Here is a 27,862-nt window from a genome sequence, read left to right as displayed (position 1 = left end):
TTTTTCTTTTTTCGTTGGGTGAGCTGTTCCCCCCAAAAATCTCAACATATCTGTCCGGATTTCCACTTGAGGGAATATGGCAAAGCGCGAGGATAAGCCTCCTTGTCGCGCGCAGGCGCATCCGCGTCCTGAAACCGTTGGTCGCGAGCACGCAACGAACCGCGCGGTCGGCTCCAGTGCGCACGCGCAGGCTCCTTCCGTTATTTCCGCTCCCTCTCTCCCCCCGACCTCCCAGAGGAAGGGGCGGGGCATCCGGAGCTCGACGGAGACCCCCGGAAGTCAGCCGCTCGTGGCGCGAGCCTGACGCAAGCCGGGCGCTCTGGCGGGGACGGCGAGGCCCCTCTCTATGGTCGCCGGGACGATGCTGTGGCGGCTGCTGTGGAGCCTCGGCCGGGGAGGTGCGTCCCGCCTCGGGGCGGAGGGCGGGCGCGGCGGGGGTCTCTCGCCCCTCTCCTCATCTCTGTCTCTTTCTCTCCCGCGCAGTGAGGCTCCCCGGAGGAGGAGGAGGAGGCGGCGGCGGCACCGTCGCCCTCTGCCGCCACCGGCCTGTGGGCCCGGCCCGGCCCTGTGACGGAGACCCCTCGCCGACCGAGGACAGGTGAGGCGCCGAGACCCCGCCCCACCTGCAGCCCCGCTCTCCCTGGGGGCGGGCTGTCATTGTCACCCTGTCATTGCCATTATCACTGTTATTTATTGGGACTTGACAAGCAGGGCTGACAGGAAGAAGAAAAGGGCGAAGGGCAGCCCAGGGAAACGGTGGCGCCAGGTGAGCCTCCGTAGGTTACCTGCGCAGGTGTAAACGACACCCCACCCCAGGCCTTGAAAAGTTGCTGGATCACCTTCGTCCGTTACGTTAATTCGACGAGAAGAACTTGTAATTGGATTTCAATTAAACGTGCAATTAATTGGTTGCTCTTTTGAATTTTATTGGGTTATCGTCTTTCTTAGCGGGCCATGCAAACCACAGGTTTTGGATGGTGCTGGTTTGTGGAACCAAAGAGGGGCTCCCAAAAAGTTTGGGAACCAACCAAAAGAACCTTTGGCTGTTAAACAGAGACTTCGGATAGAGACGCAGCATCAGAAACACAGCAGGCATGCCTGTGTGGAAAGAAGTGAAGTGCTGTTGTCAGTGGCATAGCGTGGGTTGTCAGCACCCGGGGCAAGGCAAGTAATTTGCGCCCCCTACCCCGTGGATTTTAGCACTCGAGTCTCTTCCACTAGATTAGCGCGCGCGCCCCCCCCTCAGATGTTGCGCCCGGTGCGGCTGGCCCCCCCCTGCACCCCCCACGCTACGCCACTGGCTGTTGTTTCCTTTTAATCACACTTTGCTCCTGTGTGGGTGGATTTTGAAAAGGCAGTGAAAGTAGAAAAATAACGAGATTTATCCTTGCTTGCAATCTGAAACATGTTTTGGGTTGGATCGCTTGTGGGAATCTAAAACAATCACTGACAGAAAGAGAACCAATTTCCTATATAGTCAGGTTCTATATCAGTGAGGCAAAAGGAGAAATAAAGAACAGCGACAATTTTCTTGTTTATTTCCCCAACAATATATAAATATAAAACAATATTAAAATGAAAACCTCCTGAAATTGGACTACATAACCGGCAATCATTTATTACTGTACAGTAACCATTCATGGCTGAAATAAAGTTATAAGGCATGAATTTTGTGCTTTATAACTTTAGACTACATTTGGATTGGTAAGAACAATTATTACTATTCTAAGTGCAAAAGAAATGATGGAAATCCATACAGTGGTATCTTGGTTTGCATACGTCTTGGTTTGCATATGTTTTGGATTACTAACACATCAAACCCGGAAGTGCATGTCCCGGTTTGCAATCTTTTTTTGGATTACAACCCATTTGGGGGGGGGGGATTACAAACAAATTTTTTTTGGAGGTCCCATTGGTGAAAGCGCTCCTTGAGTTACAACCTGTTTTGGTTTACAAACAGACCTCCAAAACAGATTACGGTTGTAAACCAAGGTACCACTGTATTTTTGCAAATTTTCTTTTTAAATAGTATCACAGCTGTGGCCTTAATAAAAACAAATCGGCTAGAAATGATGACATAAAATTGTGATTTGCTATAGTGAGGAGATTAATAAGAAATGTATAATTTTAGTTCGTTTGTTCGTTCATTCGTTGAAGGAGACATAGCTGACGAAGTTTGACCCACCGACCAGAAGTTTCTCACCCCTGGCCTAAACTGACACCTCACAGCAAGCCCAAAATCTGGGCAAAATCAGGCCATAAGGCAGAAATGGGGAGCCACAGGCTCTCTCTGGCCCTTGGGACTCTCCCCACACCACACCCCCTGGCTAGAATGTGTCCTTGGATTTTGATTATGCTTCTTGGATGGAGCATAGAGAGGGATGTCTGAGTGTATGTAAATACAAGTCTACTGTACAACCATAAAGTTAAAGTTTGTTGCTCTAATTTTGCACTGGTATTTCCCCCCAGAATGCTACCTTAAAAAGAATTCATTTCTCAGGCTGAAAACAGGTTCTCCATCCAAGCCCTAACCTGGGCTCTTTTTATCATTAGTTCTGTCCTGCGATATTCGTGATGGGTGGCAGCTCAAGCAGTTGTCCAGAAGAAGAGTTCTTGTTTGCCTGAGGCTACATTCTTTAAAGTAGGCTTCCAGTGTGCTTAAAGGGAAATATGTGCAATTTATATTCTCAGCATGTGATTGTAATGATCAAAGCCATTTTTTCTCTGGAACAAGACTTTCAAGCTCATGCTCATTTTTCAGAGCTCATTGGCTTTGGTTGCAAAACTGTACAAATAAAGGGCTTTAGAAACTGCAAAGTTTATTCACCCTGGGGTTTTTTTTGTGGGGTGCGGAGCGGGAAAACCTTAGCTATTTCAGAGGGAGGACTTTTCACATGAGGGCTCTTCAACAGAGCGTTTGCTACCTTCACCTTAGTGTAGCCAAATTTTGGCAACTGTAAAGTGATCAGGAAATATTGCTCACTGCAGACACATAGATTATCAATATAGCTTTGGCAAGGATTGTGTTATTTTAATATCTTTGGGAGTCTTATGGAAATAAAGCTTTGAGCTTCTTGTCGCCTGTGCTTTTATGACTTCTGGTCTGCCCAGCTCCACATTACAGGTGTTTCAAAGATGAATTTTGGGCATGGTTATAGTTAAGGGTGGGTTGGGGGAGCTAATATGCCTTGGAAGAGGGCCAGGTCTCTTCTTTCTCTTACTTCAAGCCTCCACCTTGTTGTGTTGTATCAGTTTTAAGCTCATAGAATTGTGCCTGCAAGCATGATATTCTGCCCCAACAAGACATGGGTCCAATTAGGAAACTCTCAAATAGGAAATGTACATTTTCCTCAATTTTTGTTCAACCCAATTTCACATGTCTTTTGTAATAATATTAAACACATACACATAATGCTCTATTGACATTTGGGAAAAATGGCAGAAAAAATGCTGTTCACCACTAATGCCAATGAAGTATTATTCTAAAGCTAATGACCTCTCTATTAAGAATACATTATTTTGACAACCAAAGGGTTATTGTTTGAAATATTTTTACCAAAATTCATGCCCAATCTCAAGAAAGCAATTAACCTTGGCATTAAGGAACCTTACCTGTAAGATGGCTTCACGTTTATCAACTTTTAGATCTATTGCAAGTCCCTGTAGTCCACTCTCATGCCACTCATCTGTTCTCCTAATGGAAAGGTATTTGTGGTAGCAATGTGTAAGAGCTTACTGAATTTGTATTATGAGATTTTAGCCAAGTTTAAAATCTAATTGGGAGATGAACCTGAGGGAAACCAAAGATGAAGCTACCTGGTCAGGAATGTGGGGGGAAGGCCACTTTAAATCTAACACTGTTCTTACAAGGGAACAGGCATTAAAAATAGCTCATAAATGGTATTTTACACTGGTCAATTTTTCCGGTATTTCTCTGTAGTCCTACCATTTGTGCTGGAGAGAATACGGTCAATGGGGCACATATGTGGTGGGAATGTCCAAAACAACAAATATGGTTTGAGATATAAGTAGACATTTTAAAAATGATTAAAGACCATATTCAGTTTTCTCCAAAACTTGCTTTATTCTGGATATTTGAAGGAATAAATGAGGACATTAAATCCAAAGAACTGCATACCTTCCTGATTTCTTGCAGCAAGACTGTCTAACTCAATGCTGGAAGACACTTTTGATTTCAGTATTACAAACTAGTGGAATAAGATTTGGAATTTTGCTCTTCAGGAAAATAATAATAATTTAATAACAATAGTTTTAGAAGACTTCCAGACTTTTAGAAGACATCTGAAGGCAGCCCTGTTTAGGGAAGCTTTTAATGTTTGATGTATCACAGTATTTTAATATTCTTTTGGAAGCCACCCAGAGTGGCTGGGGAATAATAATAATAATAATAATAATAATAATAATAATAATACCCTGCCCATCTGGCTGCATTTTCCCAGCCACTCTAGGTGGATTCCATCACATATAAGAACAAAAGATGTCAAACGTTTCAAAAAAGCCAAGATGGCATTTCAGATTCCTAAAGGGAAAGGCAGAACCAGGCTCCTTCATGACAGTCTGGTGGGAAATTTTTAGACTTTGTTAAAACCCATCAAATACATCCACCTGTTCCTTCGGAAGTTACGGACCTCTAGGTCAAGGAACTTGCTCCATACTCACCTTGGCTGGAAGAAACGCAACCATAATCCTTTTCCTCAACATAATCCTTTGACCCTCAACTTCTTAGTTGTCAGCTTAACCGTACTGATCCTTTATATAATAGTATAGCAATATTATGAACAGTTGTTATTGCCCTATGCCTCATGTTTGTTTTTCTGTTAATGTATATGCAGAACATTAGTTTTGAAACTTAATAAATAAAAAAGAACTATGCCAGCTTTCCTTGGAAAACAGTGCCCACTGTCACCACGCAATTCTTTTGTAGCCAGAGGAGCTGGTCATGTCATTCCAGTTCTTTTTCCATTGCTACCTCTACACAGTCCCGGCTCTGATAAGTGTACCTGCATTATATATCTGTTTTCAAGCAGCTCCCCATTAATGCTTTATATTTTTAGTTGTGCATTTTCTTTTTTAAAGTGATGAGTTGTGAAAGTGGTTTGTGTCACAGTGTTTTGCCCTAGAATCTGACCCCATTAGAATATTGCTTTGATGTGGATGCTGGTGCATGTTTTCAGATTAGCACCCCATGCTCCAAGCATAGCCTAAGTCCCACTGCCCCACTGAATCCCTGAGGCACTTGGGACTGCTATTACTGATACAGATTTAATAACACTGCAGTTCATTACATGGTCACAGGTTATTAAACAGAGAACACTGAGGAATTAGATTTCAAGACTTTAATAATGCTCCAAATGATAGATGTAAACCATAAAATAAGCTGCAGTACAATATTCCCTCATCTTACATGGGACTCAGATCCAAGGGTTTCACGCAGCACTATTTTTCTAGAAAAAGAGGTGCTGGAACTCACCATGAATGCCTCCCTTGTTCTCCTATAATGGCAATGCTGCCCACCTGAGAGGTGCCGGAACTGAGTTCTGGTGAGTTCTGGCTGAAAGAAAGCCCTGGTTACATCAAGCCCTTGGATCTGCCCCATGGCTAGCAAGTAAGGAGGTGGGGAGAGAGCATCCCCAGCACTCCCAGATCTGGCACGCTGAGTGGGCCTTGCTCAGCAAGCAAAGCATAGAGCTTTTAAACTTTTTTCACACTGGGTTGCCAAAGCAGACCTGGTGCTAAAATAGCTTTTAAGATCTCCGCCTTGCTTGGGGAGCAAGGACTGCTTGGTGTGCTGGCATGAGATCACCCCCAAAACTCAGATTGTCCCATGAGATCTTGTGAGAGCATTCCAAAATTGGTGTGCCAAGTGGACCCAGTTCAGAGAGATCTTTTAAGCTACCTGCCTTCCTTTGAACTTCCGGTCTGCCTTCAACATCGTATTGTTGAGATCGCATGAGTCAAATGCATGTAAGGTGAAGGATTACTGTTCTTGGATTTCTCAGTTAAACAGAACTTCCCCCTTATCCCTTTGGGGTTTCGAGTGGAACATTGCACATGCAGAGACAGTTTTTCCAGGCCTGCACTTGAGTCTCACCTGCAGGATACTGTCCTAGGTGTGGGGTTACTGTCTGTGGGAGACACTGCTCTCAGCTGTTGGTAGAGCAGAGTGTTACAGCAATACATTTAGGCCAAGACACAGTATTCACACATAGCACAGTGTTGAAAAGTAAGTGGTGTGTGTGCACACACAAGTGCATGCCTGTGTGTGTGTGTGTGTGTGTGTGTGTAGGCAACTCCCATTCACAGGTGTTCAGGGCATGTGCAGCTGCACACGGAGGCAGCTGCAGAAACAATACCTTGTAGCATGGTTGCTGCCTTTCTTTTTTTACCTCTGTGGAGTGCTTTCTTCCAGTTGTGGAGGTGGAGTGGGAGTTGCTGTTGAATATTTGTGTCTAGAGTTCCAAGACAAGGTACAAGTCTTGGTTCTAGTTAAAGGAGTGTTAGCTCTGTGCACTGACAGGCTGCTTTGTGCAGAGTGCCCTTTCTCCCTACGTACCATCACCCTTGTGTGCTCTAAGTGTGCACACCTTGAGGCAAGAAAGTAACAGCTCCAGCATTTGAGTTATCTCCCTCTGTGGGGTTCATAGGCTGTTGGTGGTATGTTGTAACTGGGTGCTGGTTTGCATCATATTTTACTGCATCATGAGGGTGGCTTGAGGCGTAGGGGTGGGCAGAGTTGTTTTGTTTTGTTTTTCTCTCTACCGAGTTTTTAAAAATAAATTATTTATTTAAAGTGTATCTCATCATCTACTGCCATGTCAGGGGGCAGAAAGGGGTTTCTACCATATCCAGCAGATCATGAGTACAGAATTGCAATCTAAAATTAAAAAGATTTTTCATCATCCTCTAGAAATCTCCATTTTGCTCCAGCTTGAATTACATCCATGCTGGAGAGGCAGAACACAACCAGCATCAGGCTTACACAAGTTCACAGATGAACCATGTCCTCGACTCAAAGGTCACTATACTTTGGACACTTGCCCAGAGATTCCAGTGCTATAGTTCTGCATCCACCTAACACTAAATTTAAGCTAAATATGTTTGGGGTGAATAGTTCATAGGGGGGAAAAGAAAATTGTTCAGTTAACTTTTCTAACCCTGCTTACATACAGGAAAAACACAGATGAATATTAATATGAAAACTGAGTGGCAGGTAACCCCATCCGCAAGAAAAGCTGGTGTCTGAGTGTAGATTGTGGAGTAGGTCACACATAGCCTTTTCTCCAAAGCTTTGGTGCAGGCTGAATTAAATGCAAGCTTATTTTCTGGTTTCCATATCTGTTTTCTTTTCTTGTCCTTCTTTCTGAAGCCGGCATGGTAGGCACCAGCAGCACAGAAGTTGTGGATGTGGGAACCTCTTGCATCACTGCACATCCTTCACCTTGGTAAGTAGGCCTGGGATGATTGCATGGTAGAAGAGAATGGTCGCTTTGGGGGCAGAAGCCAGGGTGTCTTTATAATAGGAACGGAGTTGTTCCTTTAAGGAGCCTTTAACAAAGCTGTTCTGATAGTCCCTAATCCTTGCTCTCCTTTGTTAGAGTGCATTGGCTGTTCTTGCTGTGGAGTTGGTGAAGCATGTTCGAAGGCTAAGCTCTGTGCAACCAGGTGGAGGAGATGTTGGGTTTTACCAATTGGAGGGTCATCTTGCTGTTTTGCCCCAAAGTCAACATTCAGGTAAGCTTGCTAGGGAATGGCACAACTGAGTCTAGAGCATCATGTGCTGGGAAGAATACACTGCGCACACATGCACACACTTCAGTTATATGTACTGCACTTGAAACTCCAGCAGTAAAATTGTATCAGAATTGTAAAGACTCCTAGAAGTTTGAAGATCTATCTTTGTAAAATAGGGATTGAGACAGCATCCTATGTACTTTTAATATGTTTCCTCTCCTTCAGTCCCTCCCACAGCCCCTTCTGCTTGCTCCAGTGGGAAAGAGGAACAACATTTCTTCGTGGGAGACGACTCCGGCTATGCACCAAAGAATCCATCTAGCAAAACTTCACAGCCAAAACAATATCAACATGTTTCAGAAACAGGTACAGATCTTGATTTTAGAATGCAAAGACACGTCAGAAGGCATGGGGTAGTGGCCAGCTGCAAACGAGGACAGAGAAATCAACAGGTTGTGCAAGCAGACTGTTTGAGGCAAAAGCCTGGAGAGAATTTGACTTGGGACATGGTTGCCTGAGATGTCTCTGGTTAAACAGGAGATTCACTTGTGGGCTTTCCAATCAGTAGCTGCTTTATGGAACTCTCCAGTCAAGTACCTTGTGTTTCAAAAGCATTTGATTTATTTGGGTTCTTAAATAACGGAGAAGACAGGTTTGAATGAATATATCACCCTTATTTTCATACTTTTAATGAAAGGAGAAAGTGGGACTTAAAAATGTCTATAAAAAGAGGAAGTTTAAAGTCTTGTTGAAACAAATTGATGAGCAATATAGTCATCAATAAATTATTAGTAACCCAAATAGCTGCAATTTAAGAAGAAAAATTGTTTACATTAATTTCCTTCTGGCCATAGGTGAATGGGAATATTAAAATATGTTTGGGGTTCTTGTAATCAACAGGTATTTGGGTCATTACAGAATCTCTACAATCCAGTAGAGAGAGTGGGTATAGCTGTACAATAGCCTTGTGGCTAATGTGAGGGAAGTCCTGTTTCTATGAAGTTGCCTTACTGATTCAAGCCGTTTAGCCCACCTGGAGGTGGCAACTGTTTCCCAAGGTTTCTGCAATACCAATTCCCAGCCCTCCTCTAAGATCCAGGGGTTGAACCTGGATCTTAGGCAAAGCACATGTTTTTATACTAAGGTAATGTGGAGGCACAGGAGCGTGGCCATCTAATCACACAACTGCTAATAAGGAACCCCCTTATTAACCACAGGTTTCGTCCCAGTCTGGTGAGCTTTTGTGGAGACAGGAAGCAGTATAATGCTGTACCTGACTGGGCGCTCCTGCTTCTGTCCAGATGTGTCACAGATTCTTGGTCCGTATTCCACTTTCATGATCTGTGCCACAGGTTGCTACCCATGCTGTGCAAAGAACGGCTCTGGCCAAATTATTTATTTTGACTGAGTTCTCAAAGATGAGCAGGATGACTGTTGAGTCAGAATAGACCCATTTAAATTCATGGATATGGTTGAGTTAAACCTGTTAATTTCAGTGGGTTTACTCTGAGTAAAACTTAGTTGAAGGGACGTACAAGAGAGCTGTCCGCTGTAAGGCATATCACAAAATATTGCTGATTTAACAGAAGAGTGGGAGAGGAAGCTGCAACTTCCAGAGCTGTGCAACCAGGAGTATGGCAGGGAAGGCAACTCTGTGTTGAGGCCCAGACTGTCATTGCCTTACCTTTTTTTGTTTTTTTGCAGGTGACATCCTCTTCCTATCCAGCACAAGTTCTGAACCAGACTCATGCCTATTACGCTTGCAGGTAATCCCTCTTTTCTTTTTGTGGGACTTGGCTTTTAGCATGAATTTAGCTCAGAGTTTCTGAAGTATGAGATAATGAGCTGGGGAAGGGTCTTTAATTTTTCGAAAGCATGAACACACTCTCTGCATAACCTTGATACCACTTGCCGTATTAGTATCATGTGGATTTCATGTACATATAGGTATACTTCAGGGACATCCATGATACCTTTGAGACCAACTAAATTCAGGGTAGAAGCAAAGGCACATTTTAATGTTTGCTTTGGAACCCCTACCTTGACATGATTGCACAATGAGAGTAAGAAATGGATATGCCCACGTAGATTAAGCTATAAGGCACCACAGTCTTGGGCCATGATCACTAGCACCACCCCAGGTGAAGAATCTTGGTTTGTTTACTGAAGTGGTATCATCCATGTTTCCTTCTGTTACTCAGAATTTGCAGGTATACGTTGTCTCTTGAAATCTGCCAAACATTGAGGTTCTAGCAAGACAGCTCACTTAATGCAAACTGTATACATTGACATAAAAAGTGTTTAAAGATTTTGGCTTGACTCATCTGACAACAGTTGGTTGATGTCACAAAATGTGCATGTTCCAACTGTTCAGGGGATAAAACTGCTAGCAACAGAATGTTCTCCAGCTTCTGTGAAAGAAGAAGAAAATACCAATTCTGGCTGGGATTAAATTCCTATGCCTTCCCCATTCTGGCACTCTCCAGATGGTTTGGACTTCAGTGTCCATCAGCCCCAGCCAGCATGGCCCGTGGTCCAAGATTATGGAAGTTTTAGTCTAAAACCTGTGAAGGGCACCACATTGGGGAAGGCTGCCCAGGAACAGTGAGGAGAGGTTCAGAATGGAGCAGAGCCTCAGAAGGAGGCTGAGTAGTTAGTGCAGGCTTCCTCAAACTCAGCCCTCCAGATGTTTTGAGACTACAATTCCCATCATCCCTGACCACTGGTCCTGCTAGCTAGGGATCATGGGAGTTGTAGGCCAAAAACATCTGGAGGGCCGAGTTTGAGGAAGCCTGAGTTAGTGTGATGAGATACAGGAACCTGTCAGATGGTGGTGTGGTTGCTCGAGAGCAAACAGGCAAGACTCTGACCTGTCTTTTCCAGGCTTTATTCTTAGTGCAAAACTATTTACAGTGAAGAGCGTCGCAAGTTAATATCTGGCTCAGTCGCTAGCAGAATCTGGGAGTAGTCAGTCCTTGTACCTCCCCCAGCATAACAGTCGCTTGACCCCCAACCTTCTCCTCCTCTCCCTGCGCCGAAATCTACTGCACAGAGTGGGCGCTGGCAAAGGGGTACCTCCCTCCTCTCCGGCTTGCTCAGGGTCGGTGTTGAGGCTCTCCCTAGCATCCCCTGGTCCCACCACCTCCTTCCCACTGGAGGTGGGGCTTTCCTCCTCGCCAGAGGAGGAACTGCTTTGCAAGACTTTCGGAGGTTCCCTATAACACAACTGCCCTTCCACCTCTCGAGTCTGAGCTGATGGCAGTTCCCTGACGGAACCCAAGGGAAGGATAGGTGAAAGAGACATAAACCTTTAAAAAAGCAGGACAGAGAAGACCAAGTGGTGTCTGATAAGAAGATGGAAAGCTCACATGGCTGTACAGATAGAAGAAGCTATATGGTAATAGCAGGAAGTAGGTTTGTCCAGGGAAGGAGAATAGCTAACAGAGAGTGGTGGTGTCTCAGCTAAGTGGTATCAAGTAGATGCGGCTGAAAAACAGAGAATTGTGGAAATGATAGTGTCACAACCCAGATTGGGGATGGAACTGGATTGTGAACTTTAAACAACAGCCTTGCTGTGTCTGCCAGGTTGTTCAGGCCTGAGACTAATGGTTTGGGAATTTTTCACCTAGTGCCTTACTAGGATTTCCAGTTTTACTAAAATCATGTTTAAAGATACAAGATGCATTTTAATCATGACTGTAGAAGTTTGGATTGATGAAAGAGGCAAAGAGAGTAAGGCTGGAGCAAGAGCTCACACAGTGCTGTGACTGCGTACTCTTGAATTCAGGTTGTTGTCATTGTTGTTGTTGTTGTTGTTGTTACAGTGGTACCTTGGTTTACAACCATAATCCGTTCTGGAGATCCATTTGTAAACCAAAACAGGTTGTAACCCAAAGCACGCTTTCGTCAATGGGGCCTCCAAAAAAAATTAGTTCGTAATCCAAAAAAACTGGGTTGTAATCCAAAAAAAGGTTGCAAACCAGGACACGCACTTCTGGGTTTGATGTGTTTGTAATCTAAAACGTATGCAAACCAAGGTACCACTGTATTATTATTTCCTGCAGATGTTGCACTCAAAATACCATACAAATGGAAAATATGGGCAATGACCGATGAACACATGTCTGAATGATGCACAATCATGCACATGTGAATGACGCCAAACCTGGAAGTGACCCCAAAAGTCTCTAAACACTTCACTAAAAGGGCAGAATGGGGGCAGGGCAGGGTGGAATGGGGGCGAGCGCTTACCCGCACTCCACCGATGTTCACAGGGGGCCAGGGACGGGTGGGTAATTCCTGGGTCCAAATCTGGAAGCCCACTTTTCATGCCAGAGAGCTGCATTCACATCTTTTGTATTATTATCAAGCCAGGCTTTATAACTTCTGATACAAAAGCATTTTTAATTTTCCATAAGGAAGGGCTAACCCATTTTTCTTTCTGACAACAGTCCTTCCTGCCTCTTAATCCTGAAGAGTATCCTGTAATATATACTTCTGCCATCTGATGGCACCAAATCATTCCAGTACTGAAATTGCTGACTCCGTAGATTTGCTAAAGATTCACTGAAAAAATAAAACACTTACTTGGCTTCAGTAAAATTAGCATGTGCTAACTTTCTGAACTTTCTGAAATCTTCTTTTAAAGTGTTGACTTTAATGGCAAGAAATAAGGGATATATTGAAGAGTTAAGAGGGCAAAAAATCTTCACCTAAAAAGCCCTCTAAACATCTGACAGGAAGTGAAATGTACCTCAAATGGCTATGTTGTATCTGATGATAAGAGATTCTCCAAATGTTCATTGCTAGTACCAGATTGAGAGAGGCTGGACTCAGTGAACCCTGTGATCAAGCAGAGCTGCTCTTGCTATAGCTGCATGTAAAGTCTTGAGTGCCAGTAAGTTATGCGTGCCACAGCTGTCAGGCTGAAAGAGAAGGGAATAGTGTTAAAGGTGGAACTGCATGGACCATCTCCCCACTAATGTGGTTTTCCAGGGCTTGGGGAAAGTTTTCCCTGCCCCCCCCCCGATTTCCATGACATGTTCCAAGTCTTCTCTTAGTAGATCCAGGGCATGGACATAGTATAATCAGTGGACGTAGTATAATTGGTGACTTAAGAGTTGTTAGGACACCCCTGGGAAAAGGGATTGATTGATGAACCACCGTGAGGGGAATAGAAGTCTCCTAGCAACTCTCAGCCCCCTTAATGAACTAAAGTTCCAAGAATCCTTGAGGGAAATCCCTCCAGGGAATCCTGACCAAACTGCCCCAAATGCAAAATTTGTTTGATCAAGATTTAAAAGAAAGGGACATTTGTTTAAATGTAGGTCAGTTAACGCACAGATATGCAACTCACACAGTTGTGTGTGAATAGCACCACAATTCAGTTCTGAAGCAAACTCCAAGAGCATTTTCTTCTACTACTGCAAATTTAGCATGCATTCTAGAGAAGTAGTACAGTTTATGTGTGTAAGCAATACAGTTCTGTTCTACAATAATTGTGCAACAAACATGTAACATGGTAAAGAAGGAATCTGTTCTGAAGGAGAATATGATTTAAAATGCATCATTTTGGGCTTTGGCATGTAGCCATTAAAAGTGTGGCCATATGTCATGAGATACATCTGAATGTATCTAAATTTCCAATTGAAAGAAAGGATAATGGCAATTTTGGACTTTTTGAACTGATCTCTTACACTATCTTTCTGCTCAGTTTTGAGTTCCCTCTTTCCAGCTGGGGCCTATTCACATGGAGTTGGTATATTAGATTATTTGTAAAGAGTACCAAATTCACAGCCAGGATAGCATATTTCATGTCACCAAAGTCTGCAGTCAAAAGCTGTGTGAAAATGCCAGGACAGCCACTTGTGACATTTGTCAGTTCGCACCTCTGAACTGCGGGGTCACTGCTATGGCAACATTCTGACCCGCAGTTTCCCAAAGCCCAGTGACAAGTCTACACTTCAGGAAATGACTCCACCTGTCCAGTCTCCTGCTGGAGGATATGGTGTCAGTATATTAATCTTGATATTCTCAACAGTGGTAGGAAATCAGACTTTGTGTTCAACACAAGTGGGAGAATGAAATAGTTTTTATCTGTCCACTTGCAAATTGCCACAGTTGCTCCAGAAAACCATCCACTTCTTCCTTTCTTATTTTTGTGATCCTTAGGTTAAGAGCCATTAGGAAAGGACAGTCTTTCAATTCTCACTCCAAATGTCTGGTGCTGTAGGATTGCCACACAGTATGAGCATTTCTTTGGTACAGAACAGAACAGTAATTGTGGGCACCTTTAGAAATTCTGAAGAAGCAATTGCTTCTGAGCAAGTTTTCCTGGGATAAAGAACCTGGGTTGCGAGGAAGGGCTGAAGGATTCCTAGTCTACCTTTGCATCTCCCCACTTACACAGGGGTTTTTCTCGGGTACTTCGCATATACAGACAACAACAGATATAGGAGTGTCCAAATGATGTGTGATTGCGCATATGTGCAGGCGCTGAACCTGGAAGTAGCCCCAAAACATCACAAAGATGTCACAAAAGGGGCAGATCATGCGGGTTTGGAACGTATCCCCTGCACAACATGCGGATTTCCTGTACCATCTAAGAAGCCAAACTCTGCCCCAAATCTGCCAAACTATCACAATCATTTCTTCCAAACCTCCTTTCTCAAACTGGTGCAAAGGCTCCTGGGATTTCAGTTGCAAAGGCTTATGCGATTGCTAGCCATTTTCACACTCTTTTAATGCCTTTTTCTTTTCTTTTCTTTTCTTTTGCAGTTTTCCCACTCTCTTCAGGCTGTTTTTGTGCCTTTTACAATTTAAATTGATTGATTGATTTTCCTGGTGCCATATGCATACGCAAACACATGTAGGTGGGGAAGATGCCTGTAATGTGAAAGCTAGTGCAAAGAGAGGATTGTCCACAGATGGGCAACCTATACACAGTTTTCATTTTTGCCTCTTCTGTGCAGGGCAATCTGGAAGAGGAGTCATCTGTTGGTGAAGCTGCTTCTCAAGTGCAGCAGGTGTTTCAAGCCAGCATTTCCGTGGCATCAAACATCCTTGGTAACAGCTTATAGAGTTACTTATCCAGTCTTCGTCAGGCAGGGGCTTCTGTCTTCAACTGTGTCATACACCTGACAGAGATACTAGAGGTTTAAACCACTCACTTATATTAAAAAGGGCAATGACTCAGGGCCAGAGAAAGGACTTATCTAGCACAGAGTTCTGTAGGTCCCTTTCCTTTGACGTTTATGCAGTTTACTCAGCCCCCTAAGTATTCTGCATAGATTTATCTTGTAACATTTGCTGGCAGAGCAGAGCTGTTTGTTCTGGGATGCAGCAAAAACTCCCTCTTTGCCCCCCTTTTTATATGGCTAAACCTTTTCTTGGTCTTTGGTTAAATCACCTTGGCTTGCTCCATTCTCTTGGATGACACAGTCTAACTTTGTTTAAGCCACTTATCTTGTATATGTGAAAGAACGTCTGCTGTATCATACATATGCTACCATTGATATGCATGGACATTTGAGTTATAAGGAGAGAGGAGTAGAGTCTCAGGGATCATCCTTTGGTCTTTGCAACTCAGTGGGGATGGAATAAAAGATTCCTAGGCTGAGTGCTGAAGGAAGGGGGATGTCTCTGTGGTAGAGGTAGCTAACCTGCAGCCTGCATATCATACACAGCCCTCACTAAAAGGTTTTCTGTGGCCCCTGAAGACTCCCCACCCCAAAGGTTTTGGTTTTTAATTAAACTGATCTGAACTGTTCCTGAACTGCCTGCTGTGTTCATGGAATTCCCAAAATTATATTTGTTCTCCATATTGCTTCTGCAGTCCTTCCATAGAATAGCTGGCTCCATATGCTGAGGGTTTCCGCAGTGCACAGTAGTCTTGGTTAGCTTTCAGAAACTCTTTCCTACTGATGGCTGCCCAAGAGAGACTTCCACTACTGTTCTCAGTAATAACTGAACTGCCTGTTCTCCTGGATCATCTCTTTTTGGCAGCCATTGGTGACAGCTGATTGCTGCACTTTAGAGCCAGCAGGTGAAGGACTCATCCAGACTTGCTTTTGTGCCACACTTTCTAGGCACAGGTCTGCACTTTAAAGTGCTGTGTCCTAGTACCCCTCCCCCCGCCCCGGTACTTTCCTCATGAAAACCCAACCTTAACCGCTAAATCAGAGCAAAAAGCAATCCGCAGAAAACTCAGAATTGCCATTTGTTCCGCTTCAGCGTTAAAAGAGCAGGTTTCCGCAGGAAAAGCACTGGGGGGAGGGGGAGTGCTCAGACCTGGCACTTTAAAGCACAGACCTTCGTCTAGGAAGTGCAGCACAGAAGGAAGTGTGAATGAGCCCTGAGCATCACAGCAGCAGGGAGAAACTCAAAAATCCTTCTGATGAGCCTTAAAATACAGTGGGAGCTTGAAATAATAACAAAGACAGTTAACGTGCTGGGCTGGGCTGGGGAGGGAGTGAATTAATTAAAAACCATGATTTATAAACCTTTATACAGTTTTTTCTTTTGTGGGGAGGGGTTGCAGGGAAGAGGAGATGGAAGAATTAATAATGTGATTTGCACTGTCTTGAGGGGGGAAATGAATTAATTGGATGAAATGAATTAATTGCACTATTTTGAGGGAGAAATTGATTTATAAGAGTGGAAATAATAATTAATAATTTTTCGCACTCTGTCCGTGGGGGGATAATTTGTGCACTTTGGATTCAGTCACGGCCATTTTTGTGTGCAGTGTCGGATGGGTGGCCATGGGAAGACCTGGGAAAAAAGTTCACCATCACGGCTCAGTGGTTTGTGGCAATGATAGAGAGCATGTGTTGAATCCAGAAAGTCTCAGGTTCATTCCTCAGCAACCTACGTTTTCAAAGGGTCTCAAGTTAGAAGGCATTTGGGGGGAGTGTTCTTTCAATGAAAACTGCTGTTGTTGAGAGTAGATGCCTGGGTGCCTGGGTACATGAAATGACATGTGAAATATTTCCCATTTAAGTAAGAAAAAGCATTCATCCCGTGATGACTAGATAAGTAGGTGAGAGTGTGGTGCATTTGAACATTTTTTCACCAGAGTGCTTTTTTTGCAACAGCATCCTATTTCACTATTGTCATGTCCTGCCTAGTTAAATAAGATTAAAGGAAGACTTTGCAGAAGTTACATGGCCAGCTGCTTGCTGCGTAACTGTGTCCAATTTTATGCTCCGTGCCACCTTAAGTACCTGAGTATGTACTGTTCTCTGTGGTTTTAGCTGTAAAACAGAGATAGGAGGACTTGCTGGATGTAGTGTAGTGCAGTGGGAACTTGTCTGAAAATGAATTTGAAGGTGCATAACAGGAGATACTGGAATCAGTACATTTTATATTGAATTGCCACTGCCTGCCTCATCTTCACTGCAGGATAGCCTCTGAATTAGTGAATAGTTTGAAGCATAAGTGTCCTCCTGAGGGTATTCTCTCTTTGATAATAGGTGCAATCACCATCTCAGGTTAGAATTTGGACCACTGTTTTTACATTATTTCCCCAGGGCTTGAGAACATGCATGACAAGCAGTGGAAAACGGCCTTTTCCTGCTTCAAGCTGGCTGCAGATCAGAACCACAGCAAAGCCCAGTTTAATGTGGGATTGTGCTATGAACATGGAAGAGGCACCAAGAAGAACGTGGCCAAGGTCCTCTATTCCCATTTGTTTCTTGGCCTGTGTGTTGCTGCTGTGCACAAGAGGGAAGGAGAGTGTGGGGCAACTTCAGTGTGTGCCATATGTGTTGGGAGACATAATTTGTTTCTCTTTCTGAGTCACAAGCTTTAACCCAGAGACCTGCAGTGGGATCCTTGCTGCAGTTCATCACACACATCGGATTTGTATGTGAAAGTTCCCAGAGTCAATCCCCAGCATCTTCAGGCAGGGCTGGGAATATCCCCTACCTGAAACCCCTAATGCAGCTTTGGTCATTGTAGGTAATTCTCAGATTTTCCCAGATAGTCTTCTCAGCTGATCCCAAGAGAGCATGGCTATCCCTGTAACACTCACTGTCATAAGAAACTAGCAACAAAGCAGCTTTATGTGCAACAGTAGGCTAGAGTGGAGCATTTGCCATAACGATGGAGGTGGGGTAGGGGGCAGCCACTCCAATTGCAGCAGTGACCCAGCTCATCTCCTGCTCCAGGCTGCCTGAGCTTCCTTTGTTTTTGCGTCCTTGATCAAAGGGAGGTCAGGCTCTAGGCAGGAAATATCGGTCCTCCAAGTTGCGCTTTTTCCAAGTGTTCCAGTACAAGAGAAACTCATTTATTCAGTTATGAAGAATCTTCCATTATGCCGACGCTCAAAGAGAACCTCAGTAGAGGTACTTAATGTCCACATTATAGAAGAGCCTCCAGTTGCATTATGCAACTTGTGCCTGCACCTTAGTCAAAAACTACCCTGTAAGGAGCCAATGTTTTCACACAAGAGAGCTAAAACATTCAGCAAGAGAGAGGTGTCAGGGCTGTCCGAAGGACCAGCTGCTGCCCCCTCCTTCCCCAGGCAGGTATTCCACTTTGTAGTAGTTCTTCCTTGCAGTGGGGTGGGGGCTAACATGCCAGGCCACCTTCCTGCCAATCATGTGTGGGACTGAAGCCAGCAGGGAGGAACACTTGCTTGTCTGGCAGGAGCACAGTTTATAGGATGTGTAGTAGTGTCCCTCTTCTCTGTTCTAGGCAGTCTTCTACTACCAGCGGGCTGCTCGCCAGGGACACCCCATGGCCCAGCACCGCTACACTCAGTGTCTCCTCCGCCACTGCCCAAGAGCAGACAAGAAGGAAAATGTGCAGGATGCCGTGGGTTTGTTGGACGAAGGCGCTGCTGCTGGGCTGACAGAGGTGAACATCAGCTTGGAGAGTTATGGCGTGCAGTTCAGAAGCAGAAGTAGGCTGTTCATGGGTGACATGAGAATCCCTTCCTTTTGCTCTTTACAGTTTAGCTGTTTGGCATGCTTAGGTGAAGAGGTGCTCACCTGGCTCAGTCAAGGCATTTTACCGCAGGCTGTGCAACTAACCACTCCTCTTGCTTTCCATCTGGCCGCAAACACAAGATCCATGAGCTGCTATGCCTGTTTTTGCTAGGCTTTCTTTGTTCCTTGATAGCTATTCTTCAGTTCACTAAAACAAATGGCAGCCCAGTATCTGCCACAATCTAGGTATTTTTAAAGTGAACGTAAGCCTTGGCAGCTGGGCTTTTCTTTTTAATTATGCATAGTGATAGATCTGGCTTTGGAGAATTTGCAGTTTTTTAAAAGGCAGTGCGTGTGGAAAGGCCCAGGGCAGTGTTTACAGCTTAAGCATGGTATTTTGCCTTGAATTGGGTGGTTCTAAAATAATAATAGACTGCATTTCAGGTGCATTGGAGTGGATGATTAATGCTCTTTATACACATGTACTTGCATGTAGGATTCCTCAAGCAGCTTTCATTTGTGTGTTTGCTATAAAAAGGGCACTAGAGTCTCCCAGAACTCACCGACAGCAAGACAGCGTTACCAGGAAGCAGCAGCTGCGAGCTCCAAGGCTGCACAGGAGAGAATCAGAGTAATGGCACAGAAGGAGATAGCAGGTACTGATTTGGGGGGCGGGGCGGAATGGTGTGGAAATGATGCTTACTGGAGAATGAATGAAATGTTGGCTACTGCAGTTGTGATAATTATGTGATATTCTCTCTCACTTAGCTACACAGATCCGGGACCCGTCACCACTGGCAGCAAAAACCTCTTCATCCAGCCCTTGTCTTCAGCTCCTGGATCAGCTGCCGACTTCTCACTTTGGACAGCCAGCTTTTGGCCTGCTTCACTCCTGGAGCACAGGAAGCCTTAGGGATGCAGCAAATAGCTCTGCAAACTGCATGCCTACCACAGCTTTCCCAGATAACCTCAAGCTACAGTCCTTAGCGTGGTCTTCAGGAGTAGCAGTTGGATAACATGGCTAATGAGAAACTTTCTGCTTTAGATGGTGGCTGTGTTACTGGCTGGCACAGTGATCCTTTTAAGAGGCAAATCACATGGGCATAGCCGGCACCTGTTTCCATCTCCTCCTAAATGTATAACTTCTTATTTGACAGTTTGCCCGCAGCATAAAGAATGATACAGTGGAGGCTATCCATCTAGGCAGCATCTGATTGTGAATGGAGTCAGGATACAGGGCTCCGGCTGAGTGACCCTTGCACCATGGAAGCAAATGTTGCATCTGCAAAATGAACATGGGGAGCCTACAGACTGCAGTTTTGAGGGCCAAGTCTTAAAGCACTTGGTGCTGAAGTTAAGCAGATGTGGACTTGCACATCCCATGTAAAAAGGGGATACAATCATAAATGGTTTCTGAAAAACAGGCAAGCGATTTCACACTGTAGTCAGAAATTGGGGAAGGAGTCTGCCCTAGTCTTCTTTCTCTAACAGATTTGAGCTTACTGGATTTTTTTAATTGCATAAGGAATTCTGCTGGTTCTCCTCCATTTCAGAAAGGAAAGGATATTTTTAGCCACGTTTCAGAATCTTAAGGGAGCGAAAGGACCTTCTCTCTAATGGGAAGGAAATTTTAATGCAATAGAATAAAAACAGGAAGTGGAGTTTGGGAGGTAGACTGAATAATTCAAAGAACAGAATTTGGTTCCTGAGAGTTTTATTTTTATTATAAATAAATAACGGACTCAAGCAGCAGCTTCTAAATTTCATTGTTGTATAAAAGCTTGGTAATAGGTGAGAAACACCTGCTGAAGACTCAGTGCCTGACCAAGAAGCAGCATTTCCTTACCTTAGCTCCTGCTCCCACTCAATTCAAAATAATTAAATAGTGGCTGGGGGGGGCAGGGAGCCTTATGCTCCAGTTTGCCTTTCATTGTCCCATAGAGGTATGCTGATTTCCTGCAGCAGGGATGTGGTAAGAACAAAGAGGACTGGCCGCTAGTAGCTGTTCCAGAAGAGGTGAAGGTCTCCTTGCTACTGCAATTGCCAGTTCTGTTGCCCAAAGCACTGTCCATTTCAGCCCCCACATCATCTCTAGTCAGATCTTGGGGCTCGCTACGTTCTGAGAGTTGCTCAAGAGCCCCAATCATCAATCCACCTGGGGACTGACTTTCTGAGCCAAGATCTTCTCAAAAAGTGTATTCATCTCTGAGAGGAAGGTACTGGAGAGCCTGGGCTCTTCTGAGTTTGGCTTGTGCCCAGCTGCTTTGCCAAAGGTTGCAAAAGTGTGAGGTTCATCTCTGCCCGTGGTTTCCTCGCTCAGTGGAGACGGTTCAGCCCCTGGTGAGACAATATTGTCCTTGTAGTCAGTTGAGATGGGAAAGGACAGCCTCGCCATCCATGCTGGGTCTTCCACGTTCAGCTGATCAAGATCCAGCCCTACAGGGTGGGGGAAAGAATAAATTAGGCTTCATTGATAAGGATAGACTCGGGGCTACACGAGTCCTGTAATTCCATGTGAGTACCGATTTCAAAACTCTGCATCATGTTAATCTCATTACTCATTTTAAAATCAAAAGCAAATTTCTACCCCTTAATGTTTCCAATGCTTTGTGGGTCAGGGGGACACCGCAATAAGATTTTTGTTGTTCATCAGCGGTTGACCTAACTGCTGCCCTCTCCATTTCTAGCGGAAGCAGAATGAATTATGCACTCAGGATTTTACGCAGAGAGCCAGTGTGGTATAGTGGTTAGAGCAGGCATAGGCAAACTCCGGCCCTCCTGATGTTTGGGACTACAATTCCCATCATCCCTGACCACTGGTCCTGTTAGCTAGGAATGATGGGAATTGTAGTCCCAAACATCTGGAGGGCCGGGGTTTGCCTATGCCTGGGTTAGAGTGATGGACAGAGACTTGGGAGACCAGAGTTCAAATCCCTGAAGCTCACTGGGTGACCCTGAACCAGTCACTGCCTCTCAGCTGAACCTACTTCACAGGCTTGTTGCGGAGATGAAATGAAGAGGATGAGAACCATGTATGCTACCTTGAGCTAGGAGAAAAAGGGAGTATTTTAAATAAATAGATAAGCCTGTCTACCTCCTTCCTTGGAGGTTGGATGGCCATCTGTCATGGATGCGTTAGTTGGGATTCCTGGATTGCAGGGGGTCAGGCTAGATGACCCTCAGGGGTCCCTTCCAACTCTATATAATTCTGTTATTCTACCTTGATCACTAGGAAGAGGATCCCAGCAATGCACTACTCTTCCTGTGTCTTTTCCTAGGTAGCATATGGGTAGCATAGGTAGCATATCACAGAACAGGGATTAGAGACAGAAACGTGTCTCTAAGGGTGCCTAGTCAGCCATTACATGATGGGCCCGTGAAAGGATAAGATCAGCTAGGATACGGCTTCAGAGACTGCACCACTGAGACGGAGGAGACACGAGTGATGGTATCTCACCAGATGGGCAGTCCAGTAGGTTCCCTAGCTCCTTTCCCAGCAGCTCCCAGTCATGATGTTCACAGCCGCTGCCCTCCTTGGTGATGAGATCCTCAACATTTGAATTGGGGTTCCTGTGGAAAAGGAGAAGCATCTTAGGTGATTGGGCCTTCACCCAACACAGGAGAAACTGGCCCTTCCATAGTCCTGCTTAGCCTGCGCTTTGCAGAGATCCCACAGTGACAAGCCTAAGGGGATATGCCCAACAGCAGCAGTGGATAAGAGAGAACTTTCATTAACTGTTAATAAACAAAACCACAGTACTATGCCTTATACAACCTTCATTGTAAGAGAAGCGTTAGACATTCAGTTCTTTATACATTCAGCACATTATCAGTCAACTCTTTAAAAAAATGTAGGAACTGGCTACACGTCTACTGAAGACTTCCTCTCAGCAAAAGTGCCTGGCTCTTTAAAGGTAAAGGTACCCCTGACTGTTAGGTCCAGTCACGGACGACTGGGGTTACGTGCTCATCTTGTGCTATAGGCCAAGGGAGCCAGCATTTGTCCGCAGACAGCTTCCGGGTCATGTGGCCAGCATGACTAAGCCGCTTCTGGTGAACCAGAGCAGCGCACGGAAACGGCGTTTGCCTTCCCACTGGAGTGGTACCTATTTATCTACTTGCACTTGACATGCTTTTGAACTGCAAGGTTGGCAGGAGCAGGGACCGAGCAATGGGAGCTCACCCTGTTGTGGGGATTCGAACCGCCGACCTTCTGATCAGCAAGCCCTAGGCTCTGTGGTTTAGACCACAGCGCCACCCGCGTCCCTTATCTTTAAAGGTACAGGACCTATTAAACCGTGGGCAAACCTAACACCTGTGATAGGGAGACAAGTTTCTAGAGGACATGAGGGATAGGCCAGTCATTTCCAGTGAAGGAGAAAAGCTGCTTTACAAGGCTGGGCATATAAGCTGCACAAAACTCACCTGCAAGAAGCATTCTTGGCAGTGTACTTGTTCCCTCTGTGGTTGGGCTTTGGCTGCACTTGGCCCTGATGCAGTAGAGACAACAACTGCGAGATTTGCTGAAAGACAGGAAGAGCCGGTATCCGCATACAATCCTGACCAGAGCTGTTTCCTAACAGGATATCCCCACTCCCCTATGCTCCGCTTGGGCTATTTATAATGTCTAGTGCTCTTCCCCTCTCTGCAAGAAAACAAGCCATTTGTGTCTATCTGCATCTCTGTTTACTCACAGCAGCTACCACCCATCATGCAAAGCTGACAACCGCTGCAGCGTTACAGTGGTTTGAATGATTCTGAACTTGCCAAGTTGGACAGTTTCCTCTGAGTAATTTCTAATGCACACTCTAGTTGCAAGCCTACATAGGTTGGCATTGCTCATAAATCTAGCAACCCTGAATAGAACAGTGAAGGAACTAAATCTCACCCCTTGCCCACCACTGGCACCTCAAAGATGTAGCCATGCAGTGCCACAGCTAAGTGTTTTGAAGCCTGGGCTCCCAACTCCTTTCGTCCCTTGTCTCTCTGGGATTTGTCACTACACAAATTAAAAGGTTTATAGGTGAAGTGGCAGGAAGTTACAAAACAGAAGCTGCCCCTGGACTGACTTCTGTGGAAAGTGATTTGTAAAACCTGAGCAACATATCTGAGGCTGAAATCCTAGACACATAATACAGAGCAATCCCCGTTACACACCATGGGGCATAACTTCCAAATAAACCTCCTGCACAGGACTGCCCTGTAAGCAATGCTGAAATAAAAGGGGTAGAAATAAATCCTCCTACTTCTGTTACAAGTGTTTACTGCTCAGATAAAGAAAACACAGAAACGGGTGCAAAAATACAATTCTGCTAGATCCTACTGACTAGTTGTCATGGCTTTCTGGAACAGAAGAATGTGTTCTTTCCTTGCCCCACCAGCCATATTTAATAGATGAACCTGTTTTACAAGGTTAGGCAAAAAAGAGTAGAAGAAAACCAGCTGCCCTCAGGAAGCCTATCTGTTTGTTGGCATCTGGAGCTTTGCCTACTTTGAAAACAAAATTACTTGAATCTGAAAAGGAAGCATAATTTATATTTATTTCAATAGCCAACTATGCATCACCACCCACAAGAGATGGATTACTATATATCCCTATTCTGTTGTACCTTCCCCTTTCCCACAACCCACCCTATTCCCGTCCTGAAGTCTCTTACCTGGACGGGGGCAGATTCCATGGCCAGTTGTCCTCCGGGGCCTTGCTCAGCAAGAGCTGCCAGAGAAAGCCTCACAAGGCTTCTCAAGATGTGCTGGCGACTAGGAGCCTCCTCTGGACCTGCCTTCGCCTTTTCCGACAAGTGGTCTTTAGGCCAGAAGATGGAGTCGAGCAGTTTTTTATCCGTGGGCTGCACATCCCGGGCGGTGGGGCTTCTGAACCTTTGTGCGTAGCAAGGAGCCTGCTCAGCGAGGCTGCTGGAATTTCTCTGGTTCCTGAGGGTCCTGTACAGAGTGGGGGTCATGTGGCATGGCACCCCCAAGGCCTTAAGCCAGGCAGCTTCCGATGAATTCTCTAGCTCAGCCAGGGGCTGCTGGGCATCCTCCTGCCGCAGCACAGGCACGACATGGATGTCTGCTTTCTGGATGGGTTTGGGGGGCTTTTTCGGTTGCTGTTGGCTGTAAGCCTGCTCGGCTTCCCGACAGTTATATGCCATGCTGCCGTGCTTCTCCCTTTTACACAGGGACATAATCAGCCCCAAGCCTACCAAAGAGATGGCAAGCAACCCTAGAAGGCAGATTCCCGTCACCACAGAGGGGCTGAGGGGCTGGGACACCGGGAAAGAATCAGGCATGCGCTCACAATGCCTCTTGAATGTGATCTTCACCAGAAATCTGGTGGAGAGTGGAACCGGGCCTCGGTCACTCACAGATATCACCAGGTCCCATTCCCTGCCCAAAAGGCTGCTAGCATTGCTACCATTCAGATAAAGCTGCCCAGACTGGGGATCAAGGACACAGATTCCGGCTTCGTTGCCACTCAGGATGCTGTAGAGCAACGTCCCATTCAAACCGGAGTCTGCATCGGTTGCCAGTATAGTGAGCAGCAGGGGTGCATTAAGCGAGACGGCCAGTTCGGAGCTCCCTTCTTCCTTGGGCACCAGCACATGTCCAGTGTCAGGATCCACAAGGGCAGTGACACTTGCACGGTCACCTTCCAGCTCTGGCTTTATTACCACTGGGGAATTGTCATTCACATCAAGCACAGTGACCGTCACGGAAACGTTGGCCGATAGCTGAGGCTGGCCCAAATCTTCTGCTATTACAAGGAAGTCAAGGCTGGTAATCTTCTCGGCATCAAAAGCCGCATGGGCCCTGATTTCCCCAGTGCTGGCATCAATAGTGAGCCACTCTAGAACTACTGGATCTGGGATTCTGTACACAACTTTCCCATTAAGGCCTGAGTCTGCGTCTTGGGCCCTGACCATAACTAAAACAGAAGGCAGCTCACTGTTCTCTGCAATGGAAACATGATAATGGTTTGTTTCAAAGCAGGGCACGTTGTCGTTGACATCACTGACATGGACAGTGAAATGTCTGGTTATGGCCAGCAACGGGCTCCCTCGGTCCTGGACCAGCAAGGTCAGGTGGTGCTGTGTCCAGCTCTCCCTGTCCAAGGGGGCATTTGTTAGCAACATGTAGCTGCCAGGTGAGAACCTTTTCAAGGCAAAGTGTTCTTCACCTTGCCTGATGTAACAATCCACCTGCCCATTACGGCCTGAATCGGGGTCAAATGCTGTCACTAGAGCAACAAAGCTGCCCTGGGGTTGAGCTTCTGATAGTACAGCTGCTTGTTTCGCCCAGGTGACTTGGATCTCAGGTGTATTGTCATTGACATCCAGAACACGTATGAAGAGCTTGCAGTGAGCTGGAATAGAGTTGGCACCCTGGTCTCTGGCTTGCACCTCCAACTCATAGGCTGAGCTCTTCTCATAATCCAGTGACTGCTGCAAAAGGACACTGCCTGTGCGACGCTCCACAGCAAACGTTCTCAGCACCTCCTCAGAAACATGTTTGCTGAAGGAGTATTCAATCTCTCCGTTAGGTCCTTGATCAGGATCAGTGGCAGTGAGGTTGATCAGAAAAGTCCCGGGTAAAGCATCTTCCCTGATCTCCACCGACACAGAACCCTGGGCAAACGTGGGGCTGTTATCATTGGAGTCCAGCACATGCACAGTCACAACAGTGGTCCCAGATCTAGGGGGCACTCCGTGATCAACTGCAGTCAAGACCAACTCAAACGAGGAGTAGAGCTCCCGGTCCACTTCTTTAATGACCACCAGCTCTGCCTGCTGAGTTCCGTCAGAACCGGCTGTGACCTCTAAGGCAAAGTGCTCACTGGGTGATAAGAAGTAGGAGCAGAAAGCATTAGAGCCAGCATCTGGGTCCAGGGCTCGGCCCAAAGGGATTCGAGTCTGTAAGGATACACTTTCAGATATCTCCAGCTCCAGCGCCGCTTGAGGAAACCGAGGCCCGTTGTCATTGATGTCCAAGACGTGGATCTCCACATGGATCAGGGTGAAGTATTGGGCCGCTAGAACACTGAATGAGAGGACACACGGGTCTCTGTGGTGGCAGAGCTGCTCCCTGTTCAGCCTCCCTGTGGTGCTCAGCAAACCGTCTCGAGAGTCCATCTGTATGGGAAACACTGCAGAAGACTGAAGCAGCTGAAAGGTTCCCCAACTGCCCTCGGTCCGGCCAATTTCTTCCGACAGCCTTCCCAGAACAGTCCCAGGCTTTACTTCCTCCAGAATCTGATACTGCATGGTGAATGTAGAAACTTCCTGACAATCCATCAGCAGAAAAAAAGAGCACAATATCGGAACACATAACGCCAAGGACATTCTTCTGAATGGTGGCATTGCAAATTTCAACCCCTCTGTACGTGGGGTTGGTCTGAAAGTTGACTATCCTAAAGACTCCAAAAGAACACAAAGCCTTCCTTAGAGGCGAGGTCCATTTCCACCTTTCTTGCTGCAGGAAAATCCGACTCTCCAGATAATGCCAGCGATTGTACAACTCCTTCTCTTGCTAGCGCTCAACCCCCCCTGAGCTGGGGGCTTGGAAAGAGCAGAGAGCGTGTATTCTGCCCCCTAGAAATGCAGACTTCGCCCTGCAGCTTCCTGCCAAGGCCATTTCCTAGGGAAACTCCACCTACAGGAAAGGGGAGGTAGACCAGCTGCACAATGGCCGGCTCTAGGTGGGATTTGCAAGGAAGCTGGGAACACGAGTGGGCTCGCCGACATCCCAGAGCAGAGGTAATGCACACATCTAGGGCGTGGTGATGATGAGCCTTTACCTAAGCTAGATACGCCAAAGCAAACAACACACATGGATCTGCTTGGATCAGATTCTAGGGATCTGCCCCCTCTTCCCCAAGGTGTTCTTGTGCAGTGTGAACAGTAGGGTGACCTGCCAAAATCCACAGGATGAAGTGTTTCGTGGCACAGAGATCACTATTATCACCTGCTAAATGTGACAGCAAGGACAACCCTACTTCCTCTCCCCATATGTAGTAGTAGTAGTAGTAGTAGTAGTAGTAGTAGTAGTAGTAATAATAATAATAATAATAATAATAATAATTATTATTATTATTATTATTATTATTATTATTATTATTTATACCCCACCCTCCCCGGCTAGAGCTGGGCTCAGGGCTGCTAACACCAGTAAAATTACAATAA

At 45.6% G+C, this 27,862-nt stretch overlaps 2 protein-coding genes across 4 annotated transcripts; one reads left to right on the top strand and one right to left on the bottom strand.

Annotated features, from left to right (window-relative positions):
- The first annotated feature begins 251 nt into the window (after window positions 1-251).
- Window positions 252-20,429, top strand: DELE1 (DAP3 binding cell death enhancer 1). Of its 3 annotated transcripts, none has more exons than XM_053397325.1 (11): window positions 252-398; window positions 484-598; window positions 7,388-7,463; window positions 7,617-7,752; window positions 7,978-8,118; window positions 9,457-9,518; window positions 14,724-14,817; window positions 17,283-17,425; window positions 18,451-18,612; window positions 19,180-19,339; window positions 19,452-20,429. In XM_053397325.1, exons 1-11 carry the CDS (start codon window positions 347-349, stop codon window positions 19,697-19,699), a joined length of 1,389 nt encoding a protein of 462 aa, XP_053253300.1. In that variant the 5' UTR covers window positions 252-346; the 3' UTR covers window positions 19,700-20,429. The 3 variants fall into 3 exon arrangements, with proteins under 3 accessions (XP_053253300.1, XP_053253302.1, XP_053253301.1); XM_053397326.1 differs by having other exon boundaries at window positions 254-398; window positions 19,222-19,339; XM_053397327.1 differs by lacking the exon at window positions 18,451-18,612 and having other exon boundaries at window positions 253-398; window positions 19,222-19,339.
- Window positions 20,413-27,702, bottom strand: PCDH12 (protocadherin 12). Its single transcript, XM_053397324.1, has 4 exons — window positions 24,341-27,702; window positions 23,109-23,206; window positions 22,141-22,253; window positions 20,413-21,119 (listed from the first exon to the last, which is right to left on the bottom strand). Exons 1-4 carry the CDS (start codon window positions 27,038-27,040, stop codon window positions 20,830-20,832), a joined length of 3,201 nt encoding a protein of 1,066 aa, XP_053253299.1. The 5' UTR covers window positions 27,041-27,702; the 3' UTR covers window positions 20,413-20,829.
- Window positions 27,703-27,862: the final 160 nt, after the last annotated feature.

The sequence above is a fragment of the Podarcis raffonei genome, chromosome 7, assembly GCF_027172205.1.
Source record: "Podarcis raffonei isolate rPodRaf1 chromosome 7, rPodRaf1.pri, whole genome shotgun sequence".
NCBI lineage: Eukaryota > Metazoa > Chordata > Lepidosauria > Squamata > Lacertidae > Podarcis > Podarcis raffonei.
The sequence above is the reverse complement of the archived record's forward strand: the minus strand, read 5'-3'. Positions and strand labels throughout refer to the sequence as shown.